This window comes from Mixophyes fleayi, chromosome 5 (assembly GCF_038048845.1).
Source record: "Mixophyes fleayi isolate aMixFle1 chromosome 5, aMixFle1.hap1, whole genome shotgun sequence".
Classification (NCBI taxonomy): domain Eukaryota; kingdom Metazoa; phylum Chordata; class Amphibia; order Anura; family Limnodynastidae; genus Mixophyes; species Mixophyes fleayi.
In genome coordinates this window covers 155,441,825-155,466,815 of record NC_134406.1, presented here as the reverse complement: position 1 = coordinate 155,466,815, position 24,991 = coordinate 155,441,825, and the positions used below count along the sequence as shown (strand labels likewise).

The 24,991-nt window shown below is 35.1% G+C and overlaps 1 protein-coding gene across 2 annotated transcripts in view; it reads left to right on the top strand.

The window, feature by feature from the left end:
- Positions 1 to 24,742, top strand: part of LOC142158709 (cadherin-10-like) — a 317,909-nt gene extending 293,167 nt beyond the window's left edge. For both annotated transcript variants that reach the window (XM_075212930.1, XM_075212931.1), the window contains 4 exons: positions 2,202 to 2,323; positions 13,218 to 13,326; positions 17,352 to 17,603; positions 23,666 to 24,742. In XM_075212930.1, the coding sequence (XP_075069031.1) occupies positions 2,202 to 2,323; positions 13,218 to 13,326; positions 17,352 to 17,603; positions 23,666 to 24,156 (974 nt within the window). In that variant the 3' untranslated portion in view covers positions 24,157 to 24,742. The remainder of the gene's footprint in view (positions 1 to 2,201; positions 2,324 to 13,217; positions 13,327 to 17,351; positions 17,604 to 23,665) is intronic.
- Positions 24,743 to 24,991: the final 249 nt, after the last annotated feature.

Here is a 24,991-nt window from a genome sequence, read left to right as displayed (position 1 = left end):
AAGTTGGAAGCATAGCATTGTCCAACATGACTTGGTATGCTTAAGCATTAAGTTTTCCCCTCACTGGAGATAAGGGGCATAGCCCAAACCCTGAAGAACAGCCCCATTCCATAATCCCTCCTCCACAAAACTTCAAAGTTGGCATAATGCAGTCAGGCAAGTAATGTTCTTTCAGTATCTGCCAAACCCAGACTCCCCCAGTTGACTGCCAAACAGAGAAGGGTGATTTGTGATGAAGCCACTGAGCTCTTCAGAACAACCCATTTTGTTTCACAGATGTTTGCAAATGGAGACTGCATAGCTAGATGCTTGATTTTATACACCTCTGGCAATGGGTCTGATTGAAACACCTCAGATCAATAATTATCAATCTGTAGCCTGATCTGAAAATATAAAACGCTTGCAGAGAAACTAAAAACATGGTACAGATATCAACAGAACTGGTGACTGCCACTAATGGGAAGGGAGGACAGGGAATCCAAAAGAAAAAGGGTGAAACTGGAAGTAAAGAAGCCTATATATAATTTTGGGGAGTAGCTCCACAAATGAGGAGCTGAGCCATTCTGCCATTGTTAACCCCTGCCTGAGATGAGTTGCTGATATAAAATAACACATCTCAGAGTTTATATTATTCAGCCCTATATGGGCTTCATTTCTTTTTAACAACCCTAGCACTCATTTACATTTAAAAAAAAACAACAATATATAATTGTACTAGTTGAATACCTGTTTTAGTTAATAATGGACTTACAAGAAGCTAAATCTTGAAAAAGTGAGTATTAAACTCATGTTTGCAATCTCAGCTACTGCCAGGAAGAGAGTAGTCCAGGTGATCCTCCCTCTTTCTCATTGTTTAGAGACAAGTACAAGTACAACTCCACTGATGTCGGCCTTATGACATAATGGTGGGTGCAGATCCTTTATCCTTCATGCATTGCTACCTTCTGATGCTGCAAGAATAATCATTTTTATTCAATTTGTGTAATGTTAGATATGCTGTACTTGAACCAGTATTAAACCAACAATGTTAGATTTAATTTAGAGAATAGAAAACAACCTATAGGTCTTTCACATTTAAATTTGAGAAAATTTTACAAAGATAACCACAAAGAATGCAATGAAAATGTAAAAAGTAAACTACTATAGGTTAGCAGGTGTAATCAAAATTAGTTTTAAGTTGAGTTTTAAGTCCATAAATAGCAAAAATTAAAAGTTAAAATATGTAGTATGTAAGCCACTAACAGAAGAACTAGGAAGATTGATTATAGGAGATATAGTCGATAAAACAGAACTATGGCCTCCTAAAAAAAGAAATATGTCTGTGTTTATATTTGAAACAATTGTAAGAAATATGTTGAGCCACACCATTAAATATTACTTGTTCGATGTGGGAAGATGTACAGTTATGTGTTGAGCAAAATAAAACTGATAAAGACTCTGACTACTTCCATTACCGCCATATACTTAAGAAACTAAGTTAAGCTGCTGATCCTTATTTATTTTATTTATGGACCCACTTATAGCCAGGTTAGTGCCAGAATATGGGAGGAAACAAGGCAATATTTAAAGAGGGAATCAAATAACAGAAATCTACAGGGGAACAAGCTTAAAATTATTCACGGGGTAGTTATTGATGTCAGGCTTAAAATGCTATATATGCTATTCACCAGATTGAATATTATTAATTGAAATCAGGTAAATTAGCCTTATAAAATTAACCATTTATTTTCTATGTAAATATTTAGCTTTATTGAAGTAGCATTGAGAGACCTGGCAAGCTTCCATTATTGTAAGCTGATTTTGATGGAAGTTATAAGCACTTGAAATAGGTTATAAAAAGTACTATAATTAAATGTGTATTTGTGAAAGGTCAAATGTTTGAAAATCCTGATCCAGCACCTACTATAAGAAAAGTACACTAGTGAGATTAAGTAAGTGTGGTGTATTATTGTTTATTAACAAAAATGTTAAACAGTTGTGTTCTAATGTGAATTTACTGTCAAGCAAGGAGAGTGATGCACATTTAATAGAATTTTCCAACTGTTTATGAGCCTCTCCTATTACCTATCTAATAAATAGTACAAGATTAGCCATTGTTATCGTTATTTTTCTTTTCAACTGGCAAGAAATGTTTGTAAGTTAATGTCAACTAAGATGTGTTTTAACTTATTATTAATGACTTTTCATTATTAATTTTACAGATAATCCCAAGCAAACCACAAGGGCCACTGTTTACATTCTAATTCTGGATGTCAATGACAATGCACCACAATTTGCAATGTTTTATGATACATTTGTTTGCGAGAATGCAAGAACAGGACAGGTATGGTAACTATAGTATTGTTTTTCTTAAGTGGAGTTTTGGTCAGAAACTGCTTTAATAAATAGAATTCTCTTTCTGAATGTGAAATAAATTATAATCTGTACAAAAATAATTTGCTTTGATAGGCTGAAATATAGAAAAGTAACTTTATTAACTAGTTAGGTAGTTGGATCAGGGAGATCACTGTTATTATATTAGCCAGCTACTTAAGTAGATTAGGGACATTAACAGTTATTATATTAGCTAGCTAAGTAATTGAATCAGGGCGATCATGGATGTTATAATTACCTGTCTGGGGTGATAACAGTTCTTCTATTAGCTAGTTACCTGGATTGGATATATCGAGGTTATTAGCTAGCTAGTAAGCTGGATGAGGACAACCTCAGGTATTATATTAGGTAGCTTGATAGTTGGATCAAGGAGAGAGCAAAGAAAGTAAAAAAAATTTGAGCCCTACTAGTTAGATGTATCAATATGGCCCATCAAATATGCTTCAGTTTGTATTTACTTATTTGTTTAATCCTTTCCTCTTATAATGGAGGCATGCCAAAATGGCCCACTCATTAGGTTAGAAGCAGTCTTGTCTGTGGATAGATGATTCCACTCTCTGTACCATTCCAAACTACAGGCTCAAATATGGCTTATGCACTGGAGATGGCCAAACATATTGCATAAACAGTACTGCAACATTACATGTCTTTTTTCCCTATGCCCTCACTACAATACACTCACTTCTGCTACACAGTTCTATGCTGTACTTGTCATTAATGCTGTTAGCTATCTAATTATAAAAATAAGCAGTCCATTCCAAACTTTAACAGCCACAAAACATAATTATTTTCTGTACTGTCATTAGCATCATTAGCTATATAACTGTACAAATACAGATATAAATTGTTATCTCAACCAGTGATTTGTTAAAACATACTACAAAACGTATTTTTGCATGTGGTCTTTATTAGCACCATTACCTAAGTGTAAAAATATATAGGCAATTCATTGTAAAATCAACAAGTGTGTTTGTTAAAATGCTACAAGCAGATTGCTAAGAAACACTTACACAAATTCTTCATTCTTCCATAGATCAAGAAAATAAAATATGTTAGAGAAAGTGTTACTGTGTTCAGAACAACCTCATTCCAGTGGTAATGAATGTATTAATGAAATAAACAATTCATAATTAATTATGTTGATCAAACTGTCATCAAAAGTTCTTTCCAAGAAAATAGAAAATCTACTGACTCTCAAAAAATACTACCTGAAGGAAACAATGGAGAAGTTATTTGAAAAACATCAAAAAAGCCATCACATGCAACTTCTTGAATACAAAATAGTTAAAACCCTTAACTGTCATCTGCTGAAATATTGCCACACACACTCACAAAGAAATTAGTATTCATTTTGTCAGCAGCTAACCTACCAGTATGTTTTGGAGAAAACCAGATCCCTTGGAAAAAACCCATGCAAACACATTGAGAACATATGAACTCTACAGAAATAAGGCGGGAATTGAACTTATTACCTTAGCACTATGAGGCAGAAATACTAAACACTTTGCCACTGCTGTAATCTTATACCTGGAGAGCTGGAACAGGAGTATTTGTAGACTGAGTACAGTAGGGCTGTGTTCATGTAATTATAACTAGACATGAACGTATACTCAAATAAACCTTTATTGGAACAATATCTGTTGCTGATGCGCAATGATGATGATTATCAACAGCACTTTCTAAATATGTTTGATTAGCTGACTGCATATTAACCTCTCCAGCGATAGTACTTAAATAATTAGCATTCTGACTACATTCCAGCTACATTATATAATGTTGCAGGTAAATATTTGTATAACTTAATTAATATTAAAATTTGGACTACTGCATGAAAGAAGATTTCCATTTGCTTTTTTTTCAAGGGGTAAATAACACCTCGTTGGGAGATGTTTGTTTTTAATTATATGTTATAATGAAATGTGACTTTCACATTGATCACATTTATTATGTTAAGCTACTGTTAAGACCCTATTTTTTTTTTATATATGACACATCATTGCATTATTATATTATGCACATATATGGTAATGTGACTTTAGCATTTACTGCCAACACTGTCAAGCCATCAAGCCTCAAGGGAACTCATTTAGAGTTGGACGCAAAGTTTATTTTAGGCACAAGTGTCCAAGATGCAGGCGGATTTGGTGCTTTCTGCACATGCATGATAGTGTTTTTTTGTTGGATGCGCCTAAAACGGACTTTGCGTCCGACTCTAAATGAGGTCCATGGTGTGTAAACATGCACATTTATGTCTGTATACACATTGTGCAAATGTTACTGTTTTTTGAGTATGATGCATCTTGAGATGCCTCCAACTTAACATATATATGTAACAAAGCTTTTTTGATGTGCATCTTTTCCTATGTACATGCAAAGGGCCCACAATGTGAACATAGCTAGTTTCTTATACTGAAGAAATAATTTACTTTACAAAGGGATGCTGGACCAGATAAACAGAAACAAAATTTAAGTGTAATGTTAGTAATTTATAAATTTATTATCCAAAGGCGTAAATGATCTAATGATAATTTAACATGTGTTATTTACTGTATGATGTATAGCCCTTTCATATATCATATTTTACATGCTATTGTTATAATATTGAGTAGCAAATGCAAATAAATAAAAATACATACTTTTTATTGTGTTATAAAATAATACACATATGTTTGCAGGTTCAATCCTAGTATAGCTCAGTATATGCATTTGGGCTTTGAATGGGTGAAAAACTGGAGGATAATATAGACATCCTTGTTCCTCTAGTGATGTATTCAATTTCACATTAATTATTCTCTTACTGGAAAAGTAATATAAAGCATATTGGCATGCTGTATTTAAAGTGAAATAATTAAAGTCGAGTAAATGTACCTTAAGTATAGATGAAAGGATGTACATTGATGCACCTATCAATACCTCATATTGATTGAGAGCCTCATTACAATGTAGTTTTAAATATGAGTGCTTCTGTACAGAGCAAAACTAATTGGTGAGTGCACTACTATAAGAGTAAAACTCATGTCTCAGGCCAGATATTTATTAAAAGGATGACTTTGAAAAATTATTGTTTTGTTTAAGCATTCTAGAATAAAAGTATGATAGTTGAGTATAATATAGTACAAATGTCTGGGCAATTCTCTGCCTTAATTTCTTACTTTTGTTGAAAAAAAAATGAAAATTGGAGAACAAGTTTAAGGGACTTAACATAATTCAGACTGGATTTAATCCTGTAGAAATAATTATTGTTTCTATTGTTACTATTACTGTCAGTGTAGTGATTTTGATAAATGACACATACTTATGACAGCAGTCACAAAAATGACTAATGAACCCTACACAGGCTTAAGTAATCTGTCAATTAGGATGTGTACATATCAGTGCATACATAATGAATAATACATATCTTAATCCACTTTGAGTGTTGGACTCTTTGCATCATATATAGCCTGGTACCTTTATATTCTATCTATATACATGTCATTAGAGTTGTTTCTTAAGGTGACATGCAGCAATGAATTTGTTCAGACTGTCTTTCTGCTACCATGATATTGCCTCCCACAATGTTACCACTTTGTCATATCAACATCTTTCATGGTTAATTGTAAGAATAATAGAAACAATGCTCAAGGAATCCAATGCTATCTTTATATCTTATGGGTTGAATATAATATAAATACACACTGTTTTTGTTTTCAAAATAGACAGCATACTGAATAAAAGGAATGAATTCATGGATTAATTGCTAATATAGTGTACACTGTAGAAAGTAATTCAATCAGTATTTAAGTAAAAAGGATTAGTGTCTAAACATTTCTTCCTGATGTTCTTTTCTCATTTTTTTGCAGAAGTTTGTAATCTATTTTTCTTTTTTGTAAATTAAAATATCCAGTTCTTATATAAGAAATATATTATGTTTGTGATCATTTAAAATTCAGCAACATGATAACAGATAAAAAGTGTGACGAGGTTTCACATAAGTAAGAAAGATATAATTTGAAAACTTTTAGGCACAGCAATGTTTTATTGCAATAGCCATTACCTGTTGGTTTCTATCACAGTAAGTGCATTGAAAAAGCCCATTAAATCTTGAAAGGTATCTGTCAAGAAGATATCTTAAATAGGAAAGGAAATTGAATTTTTCATAGTGGGTTTTTTTTCTTTCTACTTTTCCTGGAACAGAAGAACTGCAGACAATATTTTATTTAAAGTTTAGGTTACTAAAGTTGATTTGTTTATCAGGCTGGAAACAGAATTATTGATGCATGCCAGCATTTCACTACCATTAAAACATCAAGACCATATAGCATTATTCTTCTGCTGACTCAAGTAAGGAAAAAATATTTAATACATACAATTCTTTATTTCTGCAAATGCCCTTTTGTACAGTACATTTTGCTCTCTTTAGAAGTATCAGCATTTCTAGGCTGATTTTCCTATGGGTGTTTAATTTTATAGTCCTTGTTTTACTGAGCAGGAATAAGTGATGTTGCCATAAGCAATCTCCCTGTCGGATTAGGGGATTTGGATAAGGATGAACAAAATGTTTTACAAATGCATTGCTTTTTTGCTGGCATTTATCCAGAAACTTTTATATGGGGATGGGTGTACAAGGTGGATTAGTCCACAAGAAACTAAGAAAGAAAACGCAGGTATTTTGAAGAGTGAAGTGAAAGAGAAAAAATGCAGTATTGTCTATTCTATAACAACAATGAACTGATGTATTGTGTGTAATTTACACTACTGACAAAAGATACAGTAAACATATAATGAATAATTCTGCAAAGTGGCAAAATATATAATAAGCTTCATATAAATCCTCTATATATATAAAACAAGACATTATATGCCTAAACTTTTTTATTATTATCACAGATTTGTAAGGCGCCACAGTGCTCCGCAGTGCCGTACAGCAGGAAAACAGCACATACATAAAACAAGGACATAAATAAATCAAGGAGAAATATAAAGCAAGGACATACAAGGCAGAAAAAATAAATGCAGACAAACAAAAAGGGTAGAGGACCCTTCTCCTTAGAGAGCTAGCATTCTAAGTTGAAGAGGGCACAGCTGAAACAAAAGGAGTGAGTGTGGCTTAGAGTGGAGATGGGACGGGTGGGATACGGCATATCGATGCCTAATAACCCAACAACACTTACCACAACATGATGATTCGAAAGGGCTCCTTACCGACGATCATTGATGACCAATCACCGATGATGACTACTGTTGAAAGCAACTTGAACCAATCACGAAGAAGTAATAAGCCGGCTCCCCTTTATTACGTCATTCACCATGGTGACTGTATTATCGCTGCTGTTAATGGTGTAATGTAAGTATGCGCCCATGCACAATGTAGAAAACTTTGTAAACTACATTCTACATAAGCGAATACTTACATTACCCCATTAAGAGCAGCGAAAATCCCATCGCCATGGTGAATGATGTCATGAAGGGGAGCTGGCTTATTACTTCTTCGTAACTGGTTCAAGTATCTTTCAACAGTAGTCGTCATCAGCGATCGTAGGTAAGAAGCCCTTCAGAATCATCATGTCATGGTAAGTGTTGTCGGGGTAGTCAACATTGTGGGCAACAGCAGGAGACAAGTCTTTCAGGTGAGAATTAGAGGTGGATACCAGAGACAAGTCAAGTCACAGGTCAGAAGTAGGTCTAAGAGGGAGGGAGAGTATTTTGATATGAGATTTGAGATGTATGCAGTATTGTGGAGGGCTTTGTAGGTAAGGGTGAGTAATTTGAATTTGATTCTGGAAGACACAGGAAGCCAGTGTAGGGATTTGCAAAGTGGTGCAGCAGATGTCTAGCAGTGAGAGAGAAAAGTCAGTCTTGCAGCAGCATTTAGAATAGTTTGTATATATGGGTGTGGGGAATGCCAGATAGCAAGAAATTGCAGTATACAAGATGGGAGATGATGAGAGAATGGATTAGAGTTTTGTTAGCATGTTGAGTAAGAAAAGGGCATATTCTGGCAATGTTTTTAAGGTGGAATCGACAGGACTGAGAGAGAATCTGCATGTGAGGAATAAAGCAGATGGCAGAGTCAAGTGTGACACCAAGATAGCGGGCTTGGGAGACTGAGGAAATTGTGGTGCTATTGACAGTGAGGGAGAATTGAGGGCAGGTGGTAACTCTGGCAGGAGGGAAGATAATAATCATCATCATCATTTATTTATATAGCGCCAATATATTCCAAAGTGCTTTACAATTGGGGACAAATATAGTAAACTAATAAACAAACTGGGTAAAACAGACAAAGAGGTGAGAAGGCCATGCTCGCAAGCATGGGATAATAATATATGGGATAATAAGCTTTGTTTTGTAGATGTTGAGCTTTAGGCATTGGGATATCCATGTGGAGATGGCTGAAAGCTAGTTTGTTATATGAGATAGTATAGAATTGTAGAGATCAAGGTAAGAGATATAGATTTCAGTGTCATCAGTGTAGAAGTGTTACTGGAGGCCGAATGAGCAAATGAGTGCCCCGAGAGAAGAAGTGTACAATGAAAAAAGTGAAGGGCCAAGAACAGAGGCTTGTGGGTCCTGTTGCTTATAATCAGCAATGGCGTTCAGTGTATATCTGTGTTACATTAAAAATATTAGTAGAATACCATAATTTTATTATAAAAATTACTATAGGAATTTGAAGGCCTTTACACACATATAAACCATTTTTATATGTTTTTATAGCTAACAATTCTGTTGTTGCAGAAGATTAAATAGGCAAATATGCATACTTTATTCTGTACACATGCACATGTATTCATACACAATAGAGATATTTTAACCAACTAATGTACTTTTAACAAATTGCGCGATTAAGTCACAAGGTAATTATACTCATTCTGATGTATTCCATGCACTGCACATACTGCACTGTATATGCAATATGCAATATAAAATACAAATATATATATATATATACAGCAGCATCTACAGAATTAATAGCTACTGGCTGAGCATATAATTAAAAAGAACCAGGTAAGCGAGTGGTTCCCAAACTGTGCACCGCGGCTCCCTGGGGTGCTGCATTGATCTTACAGGGGTGTCACGGCCAGGGCTGAAGGGTAAGCAAGGCAGGGAACTAATTTGTAATAATTGTGGTTTAGGGGTGCCTTGACAAAATTATGGAGACCCTAAGAGTGACTCGCACTGAGAAAGTTTGGGATCCACTGATAAAATTCATAATATTCCATATTGCACCAATCTTTCCAGATTATTTGTATCTATTTCCTCTTTTCTGTGCATTCCTCTAATTACTGATGTTACAGTTTCTGACATGGATTGCATGTTAAACCTGTTATTGACTGTCAAAAGTATTTGACCACACCTGTTAATTATAGAATAAAGGTGTCCCAATCAAACCCATTGCCAGAGGTGTACAATATCAAGCACTTAGCCATGCAGTCTCCATTTGCAAATGTTTGTAATGCAAAACTGGTCATTCTGAAGAGCTCTGACTTCAAGCATGGTACTGTTGGCCCTTTTCTATTCCAACATGATTGTGCCCCAGTGCATAAAGCAAGAACTACAAAGACATGGTTTGATGAGTTTGGTGTGGAAGAACTTGACTGGCCCGCACAGAGCTCTGACCCCAACCCCATCGAACACCTTTGGGATGAACTGAAAAGGAGATTGCAAGCCAGGCCTTCTCATCCAACATCAGTGGCTGACCTCATAAATGCTCTACAGAATGAATGGCCACAAACTCCCACAGAAACACTCCAACATCTTGAGGAAAACTTTCCAAGAAAAGTGGAAACTGTTATCTCTGCAAAAGGGGGACCAACTCCATATTAAAGTATATGTATTTGAATACAATGTAATTACAGTCCCAGTTAGTCTATTGATCAAATGTCCGAATACTTTTGTACATAGTGTGGCATATTTCAAGAGTTCTAGTGGAGGGTTTCCATTCCAGATGTATGCAAGGGGTGTGGCTATTCTTTGAGACTGTGCTAAGCTGCTCTATAAGCTCTTTCGATCTCCTTCAAATACTTATTTAGTTGTAGCCAACTGTTCTGATTATGGTTGGGCAGTTCAACCTCTGTGTAACTGTCCTGCTCAGTCAGGACTTTGTTTTAACTGCAAGGATAGTTGGGATGTATGTCCTGCTTCACACTGTACTGCTTATTAAGGTGAGCTGTTTGCATTTAACTGTAGTGCATGTTGCTTGCCCTTAAAAAGTAGAATAGTGTAAAGCAGGACATATAACCCAATTATCGTTGCATTTATGGGATAGTCACACAAAATTAGGACTATCCCACCAGATTCAGGACAGTTGGTAGACCCTGCTGCACTCTTCCACCCATCTCTGCTGATCTCTTAAGCTCAGTTGCTGCTTGCATGGATCTTGGAATGTTGGAGCCTTGTTAGGAAAAAAGGGAGATACAGTGAGTGAACTCATTTAGGTCTCCCTCCCCCAACCAGCCCTGTTATTAAATCAATAGCTCCTACGTTTAATTTGGCCTCCTTTCCTAAAACCAGAACATTAAATTAATAGCATTTATATTTATCAAATAGTGATATTTCCTCCCTACCAGCCCTGACATTGAATCAACAGCATTCACATTTAATAAATAGACCTATTTCTCTCCAATTAGCTCTAACTTTATATTAATAGTATTCGGAATCCATATATTCACCTTTTTCACCACACCATACATTAACATTAAATAAATGGTGCTCACATTTAATAATTACACATATTTCCACCCAAACTGCCCCAATATTAAATAATTAGTATCCCCTATTTAATAATTTCACATACTTCCCCCAAATAACCCAAATATTAAATAATTGGTATTCACAATTGATAAACAGCCCTCCTTCTCCCCAAATTCAGGACCAAATTAAATTAATAAACTGCAAGCCACCCTAGCATTAAGTAAATAATGTCACCATACCACCTTAGATTAATAGCCATTACTACGACCGCACTATTAAATTAAATATTCCTTACCATGAAATAGATGGCCTTCCACCAATAATTTAATATTTCCCACTCTCACCATTAAATTATACCCAGCTTCCAATCCAGAAAGTGCCCTCCCTCTCATTTAGCTTCATTCATTTGGATCTGTACACTTCAGAGACAGACTCTTCTGTGTGCCTCTCCTACTTCTTTCACTATGACATGCTGCCTGCCCTTGAAAGAGGGGTTCAGGATGCATACCTAGAAGGGAGGGGTGAAACCTGTAGATCTGTGGCACTAAAGCGGCTGGTCCCAAGGAATCTGGCTCTGTTTTCAGAATCCCTACTAACAGCATTGCTCTGCACTAAATCTTGGAGAGATAGATAAATAGTTTTTTTTTATGCATTATAGGAGAGAAAAGGCAGAACGGATATACAATTATTGAATATTCTGCTCTATGTCAGTAATTTGAGCTGTATAGTTGCAGACTTAGCCAGTAAGCTCCTGAAATTGACTTTGGGCAACTTTTATATCCTGAGCCTTGCAGTTCAGGTTCTGAGTCAAAGCAATAATTTTCTGGGTTAGAGCAAATCATTTTCTCTGGGGATTTATACGGTTGAGGCCTGATTATTCTGTAATGTATGCAGTTGCCAAAGTGAAGAAATCAGAAATAAACCATGGTCAGTGTAGGAAGAAGTGGAATGCAATTAAACAAGTCAGCACCTAGGCAATCAAGCAGTGACATAGTCAACTATAGCTTGCTATGTATATCCCTATTAACTTACTTCCATGCAATGCTCTTTAAATAAAAAGAAGTATATCTGAATAGCAAAATCACCAATCAATTTTAATCATTGAAATTTTGCAGATTTACGTACTAGCATAAAATCACTTGGCTTCAAAGAAGTCATTGTTGGGAACAACTGAGATTTTCCATTAATATCTAGAAAAGTGTTAGTGCCAATTAACAAATTATAAACATGCCTGCAATTTCCCTTTAGTCATTTAGAAAGTAATTTGCAAAGTGCAGACAAGATAAGATTTATCAGCTTTGACTGGACTGAACAGGTTACTGACCTACATCTTTGTTCGCTTTTGTCACACAGCTTGGGTATAATATAATATATATTTTTTTCATACAGTACACTCAGTTATCAGCTGACAGTGGGCAAATGTGTACTGTAAGTGTATGTTATATATTTAGGAATACATATCACTAGTTTTCATAGTGTGTATGTGCAAAATCTTATTATACAGAAAGTAGCTGGCATAATTTGACAAAACAAGGCTCATAGTATACTCTCCTCACTGAACCCAACTCTGTTGTCGTGGTTGGGTGAGATAGTGAACCTGTTTTCACCCTAAGTGACTTATAGTACCCGAAAAAGTGTTCAGACTTTTACCCCGATCCTAGGAGATTTATGATATTGGCTGGGAGGCAGAAGATTGGGGAGAAATGCTGGAGTCTTCTGCAGGATCCAGGAGAGATGGCAAGCATGCTACTGTTAAATAGTGATTGATAAAGGAAAAGCTTGTTGGCATCTGCTCAAATGGGTAGTTTCCATTTAACTCAAACAAATTGTTTGTTTTATAAACTCACAATAAATGAAATTTCTACAGACCTTTGCTCTGCCCATACTTTTTTCCGAAAGTGCTTGTTACTTGTATTTTTTATGTACTTATGTACATGTCATTCATATCTAATGAAACATTCCTAGTTTGTGGGTTTTATTACATATAATATCTCAATAATTCAATTATTTATTTGCAATACAGTCTGCAGTAGGAAAACAGAATAATCTATTAGACCTGGGTATGATTGTTCTACTGTTTACTTCAAAGATATATATATGTATTCCGCTTTATATTTTTCTTGCAGCTGGAAATTAAGGATACATACCTGTTTATGTTTGTCTTGCAGTTGATACAGACAATAAGTGCAGTGGACAAAGATGAGCCCCCTGGTGGACAAAAATTCTTCTTCAGTTTAGCGTCTGTTAACCCAAACTTCACAGTCCAAGATAATGAAGGTATGCTTATTATGGTATTTTCTCTCAAATGGTTTGAGTAAGATGCAGTTAAAAGTGAATATTGATAAACCACATTCTGTTGTGCTTATTGTTCGCATATGTATAATAAAGTAATATCATGCTACAATTTTTTTTTATGTTTTGGAGTTTTGAAAACAGGGTATTACAACACCTAAAGACAACAAAATATCTTAGCTGCATTATATTTCATGTTATATGATCTCTTCTACTTTCTGGATTGTAGCTATAGCAAATTCATTGAATCCAGCACCCACTACTGTCCTGGGGTAGTAACCTGCATTGAGAATTGTCTGCATAAAATCTGTCTAAAGTCTACTAAAATCTGTCCCATATCTTTAGTCACTGACTGTAATATAAAGGGAAACAGTACTGCTTGCAATAATGTACACTCTTAAAGAGAATGACAAAATATTAAATAAAATAAATGTGTATGTGCTTTATATGCAGTATATAAAAAGAGGGAAACTTATACATTCATTCTCATCCAGTGTAATAATGAAACTTCTGAATTGCATATGAACTATGTATATTGTGAACTGTCTTTATACCTTTAATGTATAAGTTTTTGAGAATGGAAATGGACACAAACATAAGATAAATTATTGAATCAAAATGATGGAATATACAGAATGTCATATATATATATTCATAGCTGGCCATTTGGCCTTCATTTGGTAAGTAAAGAAAATAATCCAAAATGGCAAATTACTTGGCCTAAATGCATATGGCTTGAAAATAATATTAATAATGAAATAGGTGGGGAGTGAAGCCAGATGCCAAACTGATTGGACGCATGATGGCTAATCTCTGCTGCACATCAATAGAGAAGCTACTGCTCAATTGTAAGGCGTTGCAGTAAATAAGACCTCAAGCAAACATGCCCGCCAAGAAGAGAATTAAATCTGTTGCTCGGTAGGGCAGCTCTTCAGCCTCTGAAGAGGCTTTGAAATGGCAGTGGTGTGTTGAGTCCTCAGGTCGAGGTACAATCCAAAACCCCCTCCGTTGTCCAAGTTATTCTATAAGTAGCACTACAATTCAGAAATTGGTAGATTAACCTTTGACACTTAAATCTATGCAGACTATATGTAAAGCTTCAAAAAGAGATCAGAAGTCAGATACAGAAAATATTGGAGGCAAAACTAATTTTTCACATCTCAGAATTCATTGCGTCTTATAATGATTTAAGTAAGGCACATTAGTTACAAGTTGAAGCACCACAGGTCATTTAAGATAAAATGGTGGATTAAGAGGACAGATCGCAAAGAATTATTAGTAATATCTATTCCCTCCCTTAAACCATCAGCTATGTGGAGCTAGAATCTGAGGTGAGAATTATATTCTTGCCATTAACTTGGATCTAATAAGTAACAGATTTCAAATAATTACAAGTTAGGTCCTGAGGAAGCTCCCAGGGATGTTCTATGACGGCTCCATTGCTTTCAGGTAAAGGAACTAAACCTTAAAGAAGCTAGAGTTGATACATCAAAGGATGGCCCACTCAGAGGATAATATTGCAAATATTATCCAATAACGAAGACTCTCAGGCACTCACAGATCCCATACCATTGAGGATTACCAATTAAACTTCTGATAAACTAGACAAGCTATATTTAATCAATCTCCTCACCAGAATATAGATTCCATCTCTTGGAACATAACTCCAGCCTCTGCTATGTCTGGCACTACCTTTTCTCCAAAATAAATTCCATATGAGTGTCATAAGAAAGGATTCTCCTTTTTTCCTTACCCTTGTTCCAGCAGATAAGTATTGTGACAAAATTCTCTGAGGCTATATGGTCTATATTGGGTTTCAATTGAACTTCTGTAATGCTCCTGTAAAACAAAACTGAGCTGTTATTATATTTAATGTAAAATGTATTTTAATTTATATAACATAGTATCCAGAAAACAGGTATCCAATATAAGTTGGGGAAATTTAAATCTTAACTTTGGTCATTCTTTATACACCAATTACAAAATAAATATTCCTTCCACAGTTATTTATAGTAGTCTCCTCAATTTACAAAGGATTGGTGCAGATGTTAGGTGACTTTAATATGGCTTCCAACAGTGCTTTTAACAAGTCATCTGGGTATTAATCCAAGACACATCAAAATGTTTCAGTTAGGTTTGACTCTGACTTCCTAACTGACTACAAGTGGGTCCAGTGCTAGATGGTACCATAGCTAATTATCCATATATGTTTGTTGTAATAATATAAAACCGTCACTTGACACACGTATAACATTTCCATACCATAGGATTGGTTAATATTGGGCGGTTGCCTAATAACAACTCATATGTCACATGATTGGTGACTGGGTTATGGACAGTGATTGGTTACAAGTTTTGCTTGCAGAATTTATAAGAGTGGTTTGGACTATAGAAATTCTACCTCTGATGAAACCGCCCATAGAAGGGGTGGAGAAACACGTCAGGTACCGTGGATGTCTGATTGTAAAGAGGAGACAGTTGACACACATAGTGTGCTTGGGATCCTTCCATACAGTTTATTACCACTGGATCCGATCCTCTCAGAGGACGTAATTGAGTGGGTGGGATCACATCTACTTTTTGCCTAGGGGCAATTTACTGGATACACTCCTTTACTATAAGTCTGAAGATGAATCTGACCCTTAATGTACTTATTTAGGTTTATACCACTATCCACACCCAATTATTTTTTCAGCTCTGTCCAATCAGTACTTTTGGAATTCCTTTGAAAGGGAGGTGAACCCAAGTATTTTGCCTCCATCCTCCAAAGATCCAGAGAACAAGCCAGCCTCTCATTCCCCAGCATACTATATATCCATGTAGCCTGCATCATATAAAATGTAAACAACTTCCTCTGACGAAGTTTGGGATTTCCAGGAGGTAGTATCAATACGAAGTCTCCACTTGAGCAACCTCTTGAGGCTCCTCAGAAATCTCTGTCCATCTCATTTAGGCCCCCTATGTAGTTTCACATATGTTTGGGAAATGGACAGACGTTGTATATTATTTTTTTTAAGGACCACTTGGAAACCTTTATTTATGTTGTTACATATCAAACTAGGATTTTTATAAGTTATGCCTAACTAAAGCCCTACATCCATATCAAAGACCCCTGCAACTTCCACCTATCACAGAAGCTCTGTTAGACCGAATGGTAAAAACCTGAACCTTGACCAACTCCCTTGTACGCTGCAATGGGGAAGAGACTTATATTTTGATATAGATGATTGACTCTCCATTTTTGCAACCACTTGGCGTTCTCCAAAAGTTCTAATCACATTAAAGTGTGACTTAGCTCTGCTCTGGATTGTTATGTTTAAAATAATTACCAACCTGTATTCTTCTGAATCTTGCAGAGCTCTTCTCTATAGTTATCCATGGGTTGTAGGAAGCTGTGGGAAACTATAAAAGAGACAATACAGTTTTGACTAGTAAGATTAGTACCTCCCCAAAAGCATCTTGTTGAGAGTTATGGTTAACTCATGAAAATTTTTGTCATTAAAATTTTATATAGTTGTAATGTCGCAGCTGATTTGCCCTTAGCTGTATATGCAATAATGTAATCAATTTATATTATATTGCTTTTATTCCACAAAGGAAAAAATAATTTCTAATTGTAAAATGCGTTTACCCTTCACTCCTTTTCCCTCTCTTTGTTGAATCTTGCCCTACAAATCCAATAAAGAACAATGAAATGAAAAAAGAATAGGAATAGCTGAATATTCATGCTTAACACATGTGCCAAAAGGGCTTAAGAAGTTCAACTCTGCCTGTGCACATTTTACAATCTTATTATAAAGTTACAAATGTTATCTGTATGTCATTACTTTGCATACAAGTTAAACAATTAGCTTGGCATCTAGACACTAACTACTACTTCAACTATTACTATTATTACTACTAATACTACTACTACTACTACTACTACTAATAATAATAATAGTAACAATTATTAAAACAACACTTTTAATAATAATATTCATCATGTATGTTTTCATTTCAATCTACAGATAACACTGCTCGGATCTTAACAAGAAGAAATGGATTTAACAGACATGAAATAAACACATATCTTTTACCTGTGGTCATATCTGATAATGATTATCCTATCCAAAGCAGCACTGGAACATTAACTATAAGAGTTTGTACATGTGATAACCGTGGAAACATGCAGTCCTGCAGTGCTGAAGCCCTACTTCTACCTGCTGGCCTCAGTACAGGAGCATTGATTGCAATTCTTCTCTGCATCATAATACTTCTTCGTAAGTTTCCCTTTACCAGAATGTACTAAATTGCTATACTGAATGTTAACAAATACATTTTACCTATAGGTGATTAACAAAATAAGATGATTATGAAAAGGAACAACTTACCTTCCATATTTTTTGGCCTATACCTAGATCATGAATGTAGAAAAGAAATGTGAACATGTTGATGTGAACAATGAAGTATATATATTTTCATTTTTTTTTCAAATGAGGCAAGGACAAATAAATATTGTATATAATTCAACTTCTTACAAAGCTTTCAGGTACCCAATTGAAAAGAAATGATACTGTTCTTTTAGCTCATTCTACTATTTTTTATAGTAATTTTTTTTCCCATTACAATGTGATTAGCACAGCCTGGCATAGCCCAGATGACAATTTTGCAGATTCATTGCCCCCTCTGATTTAGTGGTAACCAACTCAGACTATAATACTGCTATTGGTGCCTACTTCATTTGGGGATAGAAAAATATTTTTATATATTTAATAATTCTATTTTAAAAACAGCAGTCAACATAATCATGATGATGATGATGACTGCCGTATCTTTACTCCAGCTGCATCAAGATATGCTTAGGGTATATCTTTTGCTGCCTCATATTTACAGTGTATTGCGAGTTTCAACTCAAAATACAAATAGTAGGTAGCAATTTCAAAACAACCTTAAAACTATTTTTAAGGGGATACCGATCAAAGGTTGATTTTGATCAAACCTTTTTGTGATTTACAGATTAATTTGCACATCACCAAACTACTACAGACAAATAAGTACCTTAATAATTGTATTTTTAGTTGAAAACATTATTAATGGCATTATATATATATTGTTGCATCTAAGCAGAGAGGAAAGCTTTCTGCTTTCACAATTATTATATAATTCTGCAGTGTCCTTGCATATACGACCATGAAATCTAGTTATGAAATATATTTTCCAACTGGTTTTACTATATGATAAGTTACAGTAAATGATAAAACAATTATTTTACGATATGGCTGATTATCCCAGTTTCAGCAAAACACATCAGTAGAGAAAAAAAAATAGATATTTAAATGAAAAAGAATCAGCAATATTCATATACTGTAATTAGTTTTTACAATTATGTGCTTGCTTATCTAAAGACACAGAAGGGCAATGAATGGATTTGGAATTCTGGAAACTTATCCACATTGCATTTGTGTATTTTTAATATTGTAATAATTTAAGAAAATATGACATTTATAAATTCAAAGCTGGTAATGAGAATAAAGTGAAACAGAACTAATATTAAAATGTCAGTTTTAATAAGTAATATTTTTTATGCTTACATACTATTTGTTTCAGTGAACAATTTTTTAGACATTCATTAAAGATAAGTGCAACTTGTTCAGATCATTCTTAATGTTTTTATCATTTTTTTAAAATCCATTTTGCTAGTCCAAATTCAGGTGTCATTTAATTTTTAAATATTTTTGTTGCAACCTGTTTTTCCAAGTTAATGTTTATAAAGGGCACTTTTGCAGATACATGCTCGCCAATTGGCATTTGTAAAGCTATTTAAAGATTTTTGGGCACATTGCCCCATTACTACACCCAGGCTGTAGGTTCAATATAATGGAACCATTTTATTTTGTTTATGTTTCACTCATTGCCTCATGTTATTAGCAGTGGATCTCTACTACACCTTAACCATATTGGATCCATTGCAAACTAAACATAATAACAACTGACACATACTGATATTTACACTGATATATACATATGCAGTATATAGACATGTAGCATATTCATTTTAAGGTATTTATAGTATTCTGTTGGTTTAGCACCTGATTCCATGTTGCATAACTCCCACAACTAAAATATCCATATATAGCCTTGGGTACTAAAGATGGTAAGACCCTACAATATCTATCCATTGTATCTGCAGATATGTATTCTAGTAATCTGTGATTCAAAAATCCAGTCCTACCTCTCCACACACATGCACACACACACATATTACTGGGAATAATCATGTTTAGCTATGTTCCTCATCCAAGGACACTCAATTGGACATTACTAGGTCCACAAAGAAGCCACAGCCGGAATAGTTTTTACAATAAGGCAGTGGAGAAAAAAAATACATGGTAACTATGTCATATTAAACCAACAAATAAAATAAACACACAAAAAAATGCAATTCACTGAAGTGCATTCTAAATCAGTTAATACCAAATATTTGTGGAGGGTAATCTAGTGGACACAACATAATAGACAGTCTAGCATTGATATAGCACATATTTTGTAAAGCTGGGTACACACTACACGGTTTTCGTCCAATAATCGGCTCAATCAGCCGACATACGACCGCTCGTTCAAATGTCGGGTCAGTGTGTGCAGTGACACGATGGTCGAAAATCTGCCCAAATGGACGATTGTCGCCTCATTTAGTTGGTCGTACCGTTTAATATTTTCGTTCCAATCTCGTTTCCGTTGTGCAGTGTGTATAAACTTCCGACCGATCCACGACAATCCTCCAATACTTCCTCGACCTGGGGGCCGTGTGTATGTAAATTTTTTGATGTCTGTCCCAGTCCCACGTGGTGCAGAATCCGCACATCACTGACTTGTGTTTTGTATCGATGTATATTACACCTGTCTGGCTGCAGACCATTACACTTGTATAAAGCACGTGTGTTATTACCCTTTGCGTCTATGTTGGCAATGTATTCATATTTACTCTTTATAAACTTTAACCTTTATAACCTATTAAAGTTATATTAACCTTTATTAACGTATAATTGTGAAGTACCCAGAATAAACCACACAGTGTTCATGCAACATTTTTATTGCAGGAAAAAGGTACAAAATTTTTTACACACACACAGCTGTCTGAAAGATCTGCATGAGAAGTGAGCGCGCCCATACCAATCAGAGCGCAGGGTAGTGCAGAGTATTTTTTTAGAATTTAGTATTTTTAAAGGTGCTACTGGTTTGTGGCAGAACAGGTCTTGATGTCGCTTGGGTTTCTATTCCCTTTGTTTTCTTTATCTACGATACAAGGAAATAAAAAAATGTTTACCATTTAACTTCTATATCTGTAATTTATATTCAACGACATAAATACTCTCATTTTCTCACCTTTCACACTGCTCGAGATCAGTTTATATTTTGGTCCCTGTGGCGAAATCGCAAAAATAGCGGGCTTAACCTCCATACATTCTGGAAAACAGGCGCCATTTTGGTTATTATAACGGTACAGGTATGTGCCCAAAGCATTTAGTTGTCTACACATGTTCACTGAAATACCTTCGTGTAGAACTTCTTTAGTATATTTTTCTTTTTCAATTTTTTCTTGTTTGCTAACAGGTTTAACAATAGTGGTATCAGTGGTATCTAAACAGGCCTTCTCACCATTAATTCTTCGTTCTGACATAAAACAATTAGGTTACAAATTAGTTTACATTGCTTATGTGACACTAGAATGAAATAAAGTCCTTCTAACAGGTACACTACACGTGCTACTGACCTTTTTTAATGTCGTTGTCCTCCTGGTCCAGTACTTTGACCATCATCTCCACCTCTCTTGGGCTCATTGGATTTGCTCTTTGCTCTTTTATCCCCCACCTTAACTTTTCCAACATTTTTTGGCCCTTCCAGCACCATGTCTGACTCTGTCTCAGTCTCCATAGCTGCAACCCCCACTGACACCTTCTCCTCACCCGCAACCCCCACTGACACCTTCTCCTCAACCTTAACACCCACTAACACTTGCTCACTCGCCATCTTCTGACGCTCCTCAGCGCCAAACAGGTTCCTCTGTCATTTTATACACTCAGACATGGGCGTTCGATTCTGCTGTGGACCAATCAGCGATGATGCACGCCGAGAATGGAGCATTCCATTACATACGAAGGGATTTTATTATTAGGGAATATTCATTGCATTGCACTTTAGCAGTTTAATGTTTTTCTAAATTTTATGTATGTTACTAAACTTCTATTTTATAGTAATAAATGAAGAGACAGTGTTGCCTTCTCTTTGTATGCAGCTTTTGGTGTTAACTATAGCGAAAGTTCTGCCCCTTTATGCTAATGTATTTGGTATCTCGTTACATTTCCCGCAAATGTCGCTGCAGTGTGTAGGAAATTAAAATCATTGCTCACGACAACATGGCTTTAAAATGTCGCTAAAGGGACGACCGCTCTTCCCTTTATCGTCCTAAGCAAGGCTAGAGTGTATGCACTCCATGGACCGAGCGATTGGACCATCGATCACATGTAAAATCGCTCAGCATAAAAAGTTGGTGGAAATTTCTGTCGTGTGTACCCAGCTTAAGAATTTAGCTATTCTTCTGTTGTAGGATTCCATTCATTATCTATGACATTGAAATGAGATTGAGTAAACACCTATTTACATGTCTAGGCTGTAGACAAGTACTAGATAGGGTTTGTCTTTGTCTTGTATACGCACTGCCGTAGTGTAATTGTGTGATGCCATTATCCCTATTATAATCGCATGTGTTCATTTACATACTCTCTATACATACTCTTCTTTCAAACCCATACCTTATAACCTCTGTAACCCAGTCAATGTATTTCCTTGTTAGGGTTCCAAAATTTCTAAAAAAAAGTGAACACATTGTAAAGCGAAACCATGCAAATAATTAGATTTAAGACAACATCCTTTTTTTCTATGCTACAACCCTTTTATAACTATTTTTATATTTGTGTAGTATATGTCACCAGTGCCAGTTTTCGTTCTTCAGCAGTATGCACCCCAGTGCCAGTGTACAATTATTTTTCAGTGTTTGTTTACAATATGCCCAAGTGTCAGAGTGTCCAGTGCCCCCAATGCCAATATGCAGAAATGCACCCAGTGAAAATTTTCCACACAATGTCTATGCTTCCCAGTGCCAGTATCAGAAATACCCCTTGTGCCAGGATGTGTCAATGCCCAAGTCTCTTACCTCCTCATGATAATTTAAAGTACCACAGCTTGCACTGTGGTACATGCTAAGGACACTGCAGAACTGTATAATAATTGTGAAAACAGAAAGCTTTCCTCTCTGTGCAGACTGCTTTTTATTGATCACTACCCCGTCAACAGTGCCTCATTTTCTCCATACACCCCTCTCCACATAATCTGTCCCTCGCAGGTACAATTATTGAGAGTACATACAGCTGTGGCTTTTAAAGCAAAACAAAGAAGAAGGCTGCTTCATAATGGTTACTATGCCATTGCCAAAGAAAGCATAGATGTTGCAGCAAGTCAGAGTATAGTGGCTGCATAGATGCCACTGATTGGCAATGGCTGCAACACTCTGTTTGACTGCATCTGCAGCCAGTGTTAACAACCACTGTGCTCTAATTTATCACAGGAACTGACCTCAGGTTAGTCATTTGTGGCCAATCAGAACACAGCATCTATGGCAATTCAGAACACAGCAGAAATACATTAATAGCCAAGAAGATTTTTAATATGTCCCCAGACAGCAAATTGCTTCTTAAAAAGAGATACTGGGTAATCTTATTCCTTGTGCAATCAGGTGAATTATACCATGTGTGCAGTCTCATAGAAATAAATAATTGTCTGTACTTTTTTTTGCTATAATATTAAATTATGTTATTAGACTATTACATATAATGTATAGCATACATGTATACATCCTTTACCATAAGATATGATAAAATGCTGATATGATACTACTATTAGTACTACTACTACTACTGCTACTACTACTACTACTAATAATAATAATAATAATAATAATGATAATATGGGTTTTATTTTAAAGAGAAACATGTTTCAAATATATTTTAGATTCTAAACAATAATTATTGGGAGTTTTCATTTAGAAATGTATAAACTTTGTAAGTTACAGTTCAGTTAAAGCGGCATATGGGTGTGCTGCCTACACTAGAAATTAAACATTCATATCAGTCCAATGAAGTTCTATAGTGATGTATGTTTAATATGTATATCAAAGTTCATTCATTTTTAAGGTAGTTTACCTTTCCAGATAGAGTTGTTTGTATCCACAATGAACATGTATTTGCTAAATTACATATATTTAAGTTTTGTTCTTTTTTTTATACAGTTATTGTGGTTCTGTTTGCTGCCCTTAAAAGACAGCGAAAGAAAGAGCCATTGGTCTTGTCAAAAGAGGACATCAGAGACAACATTGTCAGCTACAATGATGAAGGAGGTGGAGAAGAAGATACACAGGCCTTTGATATTGGCACTCTTAGAAATCCTGGTGCTATTGAGGATAAGAAACATCGCAGAGATATTATACCTGAAAGTTTGTTGTTGCCAAGGAGAACTGCTTCTGTGCCAGACAATACAGATGTTCGTGATTTTATTAACCAAAGGCTAAAAGAGCATGATAATGATCCCACTGCACCACCATATGATTCACTTGCAACATATGCATATGAAGGCAATGATTCTATAGCTGAGTCTCTAAGTTCTTTAGAGTCTAGTACTACAGAAGGGGACCAAAACTATGAATACCTCAAAGAATGGGGTCCACGCTTCAACAAACTAGCTGAAATGTATGGCAACGGGGAGAGTGATAAAGATTCCTAACTTGAACAATGTATCATCACTCTTTTTTTATTTCAAAGTGGAATAAAATTTGCGAGCACTTGGAAATAGTATTAACAAGTTTAAAATACTTTTTTTTTGACACTCAGCACAGTGTTCAAATAATAACAATAATACATTAAAAAGAGAAAAAACTTTATACCACATTCATTTATTTCATCAGTTTTTTTCTGTGTAGAATATCACCTTAGAGTATGGCTAATGTTAATTATAAACCATGGATCGAATGCCTTGGTTAATATGTTGTCTGTCAATCAAATGATAATTTTGAAAACTTGAAAAAAAGTATTCTTCCTCATACAAACTCATATATACATTGCTTCTTTCGGGTAATTTGGCTGCCTTTCCATTTGCAGCAGTTATATTTTCCCAGAGGGAAGAAGGAAACGATTTTTCTGATACATTATGTACATTAAAATTTACAGAAATGTACATGTGATGTTAGTGTGATGCAACTGGTGAAGATATATGTTAGTAGAAATTCATTTCATCAAATAGTATCTTGCCAATGTTTTATATTTATATTTTTGTATTTATTTTTAAGAAATAAACCTGTTTTTACAACTTGCTTAATGATTAAATGATTTATATATTACATAACATAGCCAGTGGGAAAAATATAAAATTATTAAATGATAACGCTAATCAAACATGTTTCTAATATGTGTAAAATGAAAGCAAAATTGATATTCCAGTGTATTCAATTATAAAAAAACATAGTTTGATTAATTTATTGTTTTGTTATAATGCTCTTCATGAGTATTCTCCTGACTGTGGAAAGCCTCTAGTCACAAGCTAAACCTCCTAACGGACATTA